General features: G+C 37.0%; 1 protein-coding gene across 3 annotated transcripts in view; it reads right to left on the bottom strand.

Moving 5' to 3' along the window:
• The window catches only part of ZNF184 (zinc finger protein 184), an 18,075-nt gene continuing 8,425 nt past the window's right edge, over positions 1-9,650 (bottom strand). For 2 of the 3 annotated variants that reach the window (XM_023508105.1, XM_023508104.1), the window contains 3 exons: positions 5,350-5,476; positions 4,547-4,642; positions 69-2,530 (listed from right to left, as the gene is read on the bottom strand). In XM_023508105.1, the coding sequence (XP_023363873.1) occupies positions 570-2,530; positions 4,547-4,642; positions 5,350-5,476 (2,184 nt within the window). In that variant the 3' untranslated portion in view covers positions 69-569. Of the gene's footprint in view, positions 2,531-4,546; positions 4,643-5,349; positions 5,477-9,650 lie in introns of all 3 variants that reach the window. The other variant, XM_003801843.3, reaches the window with a different exon arrangement.

Genomic DNA, 9,650 nt, shown 5'->3' with positions numbered 1-9,650 from the left:
AAGAGGAAATAATAGTAACTTTTAATACTCTTACTGAGTTAGGTCATGATATGAATCTTAATTTTTAATTTGAAGGAATTTTATAATTCTTTTTATTAGGAACCAGTTACCTAAACAACTTAAATGTGTTAGAACAAGAGCATAATAGATCTGCAGTCTAATTACTGAAGCACAAATTCCTTCTATTGGCAAAACATGCATAAACATACACATTCTAGATGCAGCACAGTAAACTGCTGATGTATATAGTAAACCTATTAAAGAATGTATTGTAAATATACAAAATTGATTATAAAATTCCAAACTACCTTGAAATCATCTCCAAATCTCTCACTCCACAAAAGAAACTAAAGTTTCAAACAAGTGAGTTTTCCAATGTCACAAAGTTGCTTAAAAACATAATCAGATTAATCTAGTCCAATGTACTTTTCATTCCATAGCCTGATAGTACATGATATTGAAAAGTTAAAATATTTTTTAAGCAATTTCTAAATCTATTCTGATTCTTCAGTACTTAACAAAAGGACAAACTAAATATATCCCCTAAATTTATGATGCTCTTAGAATAGTCATATGCCAGGGTGCAGTCTCTGATGTTTGTTGAGAGCAGAACGATATCTGAAGACTTTTCCACAATCATTACATCCAAAAGGCTTCTCTCCTGAATGAATTCTCTGATGCTGGATGAGGTAAGTGCTCTGGCTGAAAGTTTTCCTGCATTCATTACAGTTAAAAGGTTTCTCTCCAGTATGAGTATTCTGATGTTCAGTCAGATGAGTGCTCCGGCTAAAGGTTTTGTCACATTCATTGCACTTATAGGGCTTTTCTCCAGTGTGAATTCGTTGATGCTGAGTCAGATGGGAGCTCTGGCTAAAAGTTTTATCACATTTATTACACTGGTAGGGTTTTTCTTCTGTGTGAGTTTTCTGATGTTGAGCAAGAGATGAACAATGTCGAAAGGCTTTACCACACTCAGTACACTCATAAGGCTTTGCTCCTGTATGAATTCTCTTATGTTGTGTAAGGTGTATGTTTTGGTTGAATGCTCTCCCACATTCATTACACTTATAAGGTCTTTCTCCAGTATGAATTTTCCTGTGCTGAATAAGGGATGAACCATAACTGAAAGTTTTTCCACATTCATGACACTGGTAAGGTTTCTCTCCAGTATGAATTCTTTCATGCTTAGCAAGAGATGAACTCCGAATAAAGGCTTTCCCACATTCCTTACATTCATACGCTTTCTCTTGTGTATGAGTTTTTTGATGTTGATTAAGGTTTGAGAGATAACTGAAAGCCTTTCCACATTCATTGCATTCAAAGGGCTTTTCTCGGGTGTGAATTCTCCGATGTTGAGTAAGGGATGAGCAGTAACTGAAGGCCTTTCCACATTCATTGCATTTGTAAGGTTTTTCTCCAGTATGAATTTTTAGATGTTGAGCAAGGGATGACCAGTAACTAAAAGATTTTCCACATTCTGCACAATCATAGGGTTTCTCCCCAGTATGTGTTTTTTGATGCTGAGTGAGGTTTGAGTGCTGGCTGAAGGCTTTCCCACATTCATTACATTCATACGGTTTTTCACCAGTGTGAATCATATGGTGACGAATAAATGTTGAGGGCCCATTGAAAGCCTTCCCACATTCATTACATTTGTAGGTTTTCTCTCCAGTATGAATTTTTTGATGTTGAGTAAGGTGTGTGCTCCTGGTAAAGGTTTTATCACATTCATCACATTTAAAAGGTTTTTCTCCTGTATGAATTTTCTGATGTTCCATAAAGTGGCCTCTCTGGCTAAAGGCTTTTCCACATTCATTACAAGTATATGGCTTTTCACCAGTATGAATTCTCTGATGCTGAACAAGGTGGGTCCTCTGACTAAAGGCTTTTCCACATTCATCACATTTATAGGGTTTTTCTCCAGTGTGAATTCTTTGATGTTGAGTAAGAGATGGACCCTCAATGAAGCCTTTTCCACACTGATCACATTTATATGGTTTATCTCCAGTATGAATTCTTTGATGGTTTATAAGGTTTTCACTCCGGCTGAAGGCCTTTTCACATTCATTACATTTGTATGGTTTTTCTCCAGTATGTGTTCTTTGATGCCGAATAAGAGCTGAACAATAACTAAAAGCTTTGCCACATTCATTGCACTTACAAGATTTCTCTTTTTTAATTGTATTTGAATTCTGTTTGACACCTGTTTTAGTAGAGGTCTTTTCTGGAGATATTTCTTGTTGTGTTACAAGGCATGAACTCACACTGATGCTTTTTCCAAATTCATTATTTACAGGACTTTTCTCCCAAAAGGGTATTTTCTCTTCAGCTATTTTTATTTCCCTTGGCAGTGTCTGTTGCTTTGTCTGCTGCCTTGCTAGACTGCCTTCAGATTCCCAGGTTTCTAAGAAATTGTAACTCCAAGAATCACCCCTTTTGTGTTTTTTTACTAGTATCTCTATGGATGGCTCTTCTTCAGAAATGTTCAGCTCGGGGGCTGACACACTATTTTCAGGTCTTGTCTCCCAATCTGAAAGAAAAAGAAAATGCCAGTATTTTTTGAATAGAGAAAAACAAAACTACTATTGTGGAATGAGCTAATGAAACTAATGAAAGCCCTCAGGAAATTCTGATAGTTTTCAAATAGATAGCTGTATTATTTGGGAAGAAAATTAGAAAGTGTTAAGAAGAATGATAAATAAAATTAAAAAGTGGCAAAAGAATGTCAGATAGACAATCTCTAAGAACCAATAAGGGAGCTCCATTTAAGCTGATAGTTATTTAAAAGGTGATCACAGAGATGGCGAACAGTAGAAAGAGAGGGACTGAAGCTGAAGAAGACAGTCTGAGCTAGGATTCTTTGCTAATGAACAACAAAATAAAAATCTAAAATAGAAAACCATGATTTAAAGATAAAATAAGAAAGACTTAGCTAAGACCTCATAGTCTTTAGCCTGAACGCTATTGAATAGTTGTATCATTGTTAGAAATGGCAGAGTTGTAAAGAGCAAAGGAACTAATATTCAGGGGACACATTTAGGTCTAGGCAATATGAGAATTAGGAAAAGAAATGGAGGACTAGACTGTAGAGTAATCTTTGTGGAAGTGAACCAGGATGTTTAAATGTAGGATAGAAAGTATCAGCTCAAAAATGGAAGAGAAAGAATAATTAATGTCATATATTTATAGGGTAAATAGCAGAGATGGGGGAAGATCCTTGGAAATATTTAAGTTAGTAGCACTAATAAAATACTAAGAAAGAAAAAAGTTTATAAGCAAACCTATAAAACAATAGAAGAAACAAAAAGACAGGAAAGTACATAATCAAAGTACAGTGGACCAAGATAAGACTAAAAGGAGCAAGATAATTACTGCTGGCAATATCCTTAAAGAACAAAGGCTGTGTTTAACACAACATTTCTTCATTTCCACTGGTAAGAGAAGGTTATATCAGACCCCAGAGAATCCTGAATCTTTCCCATGCTGTGAACCCAGTCACTATCACTGCATGCAGGAACACTGAGGCAGCCCCTAGAGAGGCCTACCATCCCCTCCACACCTTGCACCATGGGTAATGGTTTACCTACAACATTCATCAGTGTTGGCAACCTGATACCAGCAGAACTTCTCTAGCAGGGACAAGATCAACCAATGTAGGCTTTGAGAATGGACAATTCTTTAAGAAATGAATATGTTTTCATTAACAGAAAAAAGGGCATAAAGTGACAGATCTCCAAACCTGGTCGAAAACTCAGTTGAAGGCAACATAAAACAGACCATGACCAATGTTATCCACATTGTTATGTCTTCCACTCAATAGCAGAATATTTGGAGTGGACAAAGAATGAAGAACTGGAGAAAATTACAAAAGGCCAGATTGAATAACACCAGCCTACTGCAGAAAGTAATTCCCACTTTATGACACACAACATCTATGAGCAATGACCACAGTATTCTGACACCTATGCATGGTGAATAACTATCTTCAAAGGTAGCAGGATAAAGTGATCAAATCAGAACTATACATGAAATTAAGAAAGAAGTAGGTAATAAGAAAATGGAGGCTGTAGGTATGCAGTTTACTTTTGCTGAGTTTGGTTAGGAAAGAAAAGAGAGAGATAGGATGGTAGCCAGAAAGATTCACAGTGTTGAGTAATGAATATGTATTTGGAAATATAGACTATCTATTTTTGTCTGAAAGTACTAGGGATAGAGCCTGTAGATTCAAAATAGACAACTGTAAGAACCAAAAAATGAGGTGATAATTATGAGATCAGGGTTGCAAAAGAAGTGGGAAGAGATGGAATCTCGACCTTGAGACTCAGGAAGAATACCTCCTCTGAACAAAGTATAAAAGTAGAATACAGATTGAAACAATTAGTAACATGACAAAGCATAAGGGAGTCCAGAACAGATGGCTCCCCATTTCTTCACAAGAGATACTTTAAAGAGAAATAAGTATATCCATTCCTCAGCCATAAAATTCTCTATTATCAGGCTGGCAATTAGAATTAATGATACTCATCTGCCTGCACCCTTTACTTACCTGCAAAGGTACCTACTGGAAAGCCTGGTTCTATGACCCATGGTTCTGTTCCTTGCTCTAACTGAGAAATCACATCAGGTTTGGAAACTTGGAGTCCTGCTCATGGAGGGGAAAAAAGAAAGAAATCTATTTCCAGTAAGACAAAAGTACCACATCAAAATTTAATTTCACCACTTTATCTTTAGAAGAAATGACATGCAGGATAAATCAGACGGGAGTGGATAGCATACTAAGCTTCAGTGTTAAATTCCCAAACATGGTAAGGGTATAACTTGGGAACTGATCTTTGAAAGGTCTAAATGGTGGCACCCAGAGATGAGGTCACAAGAAAATGTTCAGGCTCAATATATTGAAAGGGGAGGGTGACCTGCCCGGGCAGTGCAAAGTGTTATTTGCATTGGGGGTGGGGGGGGGCGCAGGAGGACAGTTAGAGACCCCTTTTATATGGGGTCATGGGGGATAGGCACATTCCACAGGTTGCCTGTCAGGTTAGGGTCTTTGGGGGTGAACTTCTCAGGGTGTTGGCTAGTCAGAAACTTTATATCTTTGTACTAGAAGTAGAGAGGAGAGGAGGAGGAGAGGAAAAGGTTTTGTGTGTGGCTGCATTAGGGTCCCCCAAAATTTTGGTTTAGGAAAATTATTAGTTTGTCTTTCTGCTTGCTAGGATAGTATAAACCTTTTCAAAAACTTTCCAAATTTAGAAATTGTTGATCCCTAAACTTAAAGGCAAAACTCAGTTAAGCACAAAAGTAAATCTTCCTCTTCCACATCCCCTGACATTTACTTAGCAAAGTCATCCTTACCTATAGAGACCAGGTGGGTATAATTTTCCAGTGTCACATCCCTGAACAAATCTCTCTGGACAGGATCCAGCTGTTTCCATTCTTCCCGTGTAAAGTCTACTATCACATCCTTGAAGGTCACTGATTCCTGAAATACCAATCATATTTCTGCTTAGCCATAAAACATTTACCTAGGAAAGGAGTAAAGTAGAAATACTGACAGAAGAAAGAAAGGCTATCTTGAAGTGATCTTGACATTTTTTGCCTTTGTAAAATAAATACAAAAATAGCACCTGACCCACAGGGTGATATAAGAATTACATGAGAAATGTTCCATGTGAAATGCTTAATTTAGGGTCTGGCATATAAATACTGAGTCAATATGACTACTACTATTGTGTTCATTATGGGCATCATCATCATCTCAGTGTTCTAAGACACATCAAGTCTTAATAGTATAACTATTATTATCAATGATATTTTTTACGGGCAGCATCTGTGGCTCAGTGAATAGGGCGTCAGCCCCATATACCGAGGGTGGTGGGTTCAAACCCAGCCCCGGCCAAACTGCAACAAAAAAATAGCTGGACATTGTGGCAGGTGCCTATAGTCCCAGCTACTAGGGAGGCTGAGGCAAAAGAATCACCTAAGCCCAGGAGTTGGAGATTGCTGTGAGCTGTGATGCCACAGCACTCTCCCAAGGGCAATAAAGTGAGACTCTGTCTCTAAAAAATAATAATAATAATATTTTTTACTACCTACAATGTACAAGAATAGCAAAAGATTTTTTTCAAAGAATGAGAGATTTGCCCTACTACATTTCAAATTATGGCAAAAGATAAAGTAAATAAAACAGAATGGCCTAATATAAAATAAAACAAAATAAGATGAAAGAGAAAGTCCAGAAACAAATTCCTGTTTATAAGAGCTAAAAGAAACTAAGAAGCTTTCAAATTAGTTAAAGTTAATTAGTTAAATTAAAAATCAGGTAAAAGTCAAATTAGCTAAGATGGAATAGTCACTAAATTGTGCTATAAGAAATGATTGTCTATTTGTCAAAAAAATTAAGGTGAATTATTTACATCACAAAATACAAAAAAAAAAAAAGAAAATTCTACTGGCTAAAAGAATAAATTTCAAAAAGAAGCTGAAATCAAAAGGTGTGAAAGACATGAAAATAGGTGTTTAAGTTTGAAATGTGAAAGGCAAAAATTATAAGACAAAGACTAACACATATAATTATCACCTAACAAGGTAACATTTCTATAAGACATCATTAAAAAAGGCAATTTAACTAAAAAAAATTCTGTATAGCAAAGAAGTAACAAAATAAAAAGACAAATAGGGGTGCCCAACCTTTTTTTTTTCCTGCCACATATTATAAGAAGAGGAGGTATCTTGGGGCACACATTAAATACATAAATACCAATGAGGGTTTGGCACCTGTGGCTCAAGTGGCTAAGGTGCCAGCCACATACACCTAAGGTGGTGGGTTCAAATCCAGCCCAGGCCTGCCAAACAACAATGATGGCTGCAACCAAAAAAAATAGCCAGGAGTTGTGGCAGGTGCCTATGATCCCAGCTACTTGGGAGGCGGAGGCAGGAGACACACTTGAGCCCAGGAATTAGAGGTTGCTGTGAGCTGTGATGCCATAGCACTCTACCTAGGGGGACAACTTGAGGCTCTGTCTCAAAAAATAAATAAATAATTACCAATGAAAGCTGATGACCAAAAACAATGGTCTGTGCACAATTTTCATAACCACCACCAAAGATAAGCAAAAATGTCCTGACATAATCTGCATCAAGCCCACAGACCACAAGGTGAACAGCCTTGAAGGGCAAATATCTGCAGACTACCATCCAACAAGGGACTAATATCCAGACTATACGAGGAACTTGAACTCAACAGCAATAACAATAAAAAAATAATAATCCCATTACAAAGTGGGCAAAGGAAATGAATAGACATTTTCAAAAGAAAACATACAAATGACCAACAAATATATGAAAAAATGTTCATCATCACTAATCATCAAAGAAATACAAATCAAAATCATAATAACATCTTACCCATTAGAATGGCTCATTATCAAACAGACAGAAAGTAACAAATGTTGCCAAGAATACACTGTAGGAATGCAAATTAGTATAGCCATTATGGAAAACAGAATAGCATTTCCTTTAAAAAACTAAATGTAGAACTACCATATGATCTAGTAATCCTACTACTGGATATTTATCCAAAAGAAAGGAAACCAGTGTATCAATGAGATATCTATATCCCCATGTTTATTGCAGCCCCAATATAGAATCAACCTATGAATGGATAAAGAAAACGAGGCATACAAGGGCTATCCAGAAAGTATTCACCCATGTAATATGAAAAATAGTATTAACAATGCCTGGATACTTTCTGGACAGCCCTCGGATATATACACAATTGAGATCCCTGAGTAAACAAACTGAGGTGAGCCCTATGACTGCTTTAGTTTACTGCCTTGGGGAGTTTCCAAGCAGTAGTATAAGGAGGAGGAAAACCCGGAGGAACACAACAGATTCTCTGAACTTGAAGAAATAGAACTAAGAGTTTGAAGAAATCAAAGTTACTATGTCCTATGAAGGACAAAGTACTGGAGAAGAGAAAACTACACAAAGAGAGAAGCAAGGAGAACTGCACAATTTCCTCTTGAGTATTCAACTAAGTACCAATCAGTTCATGAGTGTGATGAGATAATCTGAGTCAAGGAACAAATCATCCAAAGAGTCTTATGGGACCAACACCAGCACTCAAAAAGGGCTGAAAATATAGTCCACCCATCAGCCAAACTGAAAACTTCATAATTCATGAGGCATTGGGTAAAATATTCAGAATGGTCCTGTCCCAGTAGTGGGAAATAAACATCCTTTGACTAAATGTTGTTCTGGGTCCACCTCACGAATCTTAAAAGGCTTGAAAGGAACATGCTATTTCTAGTAACTTAAGTGCATCCCAGAAAAAGTCTCAAGAATATTTTATAGGAATATAAGAATATGCAGAACCGAATACGGTAAAATTCAGTATGTGGCATCCAATCAAAGATTATCAGGCATGCAGAGAAAAAGAAAAATATAACCCATAATGAGGAGAAAAATCAATAAATTGAAACCAACCCAGTACTGACACAGATGCTAGAGTTAACTGACAAGAACATTAAAAGTTATAACTCTGGGCAGTGCCTGTGGCTCAAAGGAGTAGGGTGCCAGCCCCAAATACCAGAGGTGGCTGGTTCAAACCCAGCCCCCACCAAAAACAGCAAAAAAAAAAAAAAAAAAAAAAGTTATAACTCTATTCCATATATTCAAAAAGTAAAGCAGAGATATAATAATTTAAATAAATAAATAGATAAACAAACTGGACTTCTGGGGCTGAAAATGAGAGTGTTCTGAGAGAGAAAATACATTGGCTAGTATTAACATCAGATCAGGCTTAAAAAAGAGAAGATTAGTAACTTCAAAAAACATAGATACAGGCCCACACATGGTGGCTCACACTTGTAATAGCAATATTTGGGGAGGCCAAAGTTGGATAATCCTTTGAGACCAGGACTTTAAGACTACCCTGAGGAACATAATAAGACCCATCTCTACAAAAAATTTAAAAATTAGCCAGGCATGGTGATGAGTCCCAGTTACTTGGAGGGGGAGGTGAGATCACTTAAGCCCAGGAGTTTGAGGCTACAATGAGCTATAATCAGGCAACTGCATGCACTTCAGCCTGGATGAGAGGGAGGCCCTAACTCCAGGGGAAAAAAAAAAAAAGATAAAAACTATCCAAAATGAAACAGAAAAATAAAATTTGAATAACGAGCATTGGGGAACTGTGGGAAAACTTCAAGTGGGCCAATATGAAGATCTATCTGGAAAGTATTCAGCCACGTAACATGAAAAACACTGGCTGGATACTTTCTGGGCAGCCCTCATATGTGCAATTACAATCCTTGGCTCGGGGGATGGGTGGGCAGAAATGAGGTCAGAAAAATTGAAGAAATAATAACTGATTATTTTTCAAGCCTGATGAGAATTAAAACCACATATCCTAAAACTCCATAAACTGCAAGGACAAGAAACATTTTAAAAAGTGCACCAAGAAACATAATCGAATCACTCAAACTCAGTGATAGAAAAATGTTACAAGCAGTCAGAGAAAAAAGGACACATAAATACACAGGAACAAAGATAAAAATGACAGTGACATTTTTGTTGAAAACAATGCAAGCGGCTCAGCGCCTATAGCTCAACCAGCTAAGGCACCAGCCACGTACACCTAAGGTGGCGGGTTC

The sequence above is a fragment of the Otolemur garnettii genome, unplaced genomic scaffold (genome assembly GCF_000181295.1).
Source record: "Otolemur garnettii isolate 467f Iridium unplaced genomic scaffold, OtoGar3 scaffold00223, whole genome shotgun sequence".
NCBI classification, from domain to species: Eukaryota; Metazoa; Chordata; class Mammalia; order Primates; family Galagidae; genus Otolemur; species Otolemur garnettii.
The sequence above is the reverse complement of the archived record's forward strand: the minus strand, read 5'-3'. Positions and strand labels throughout refer to the sequence as shown.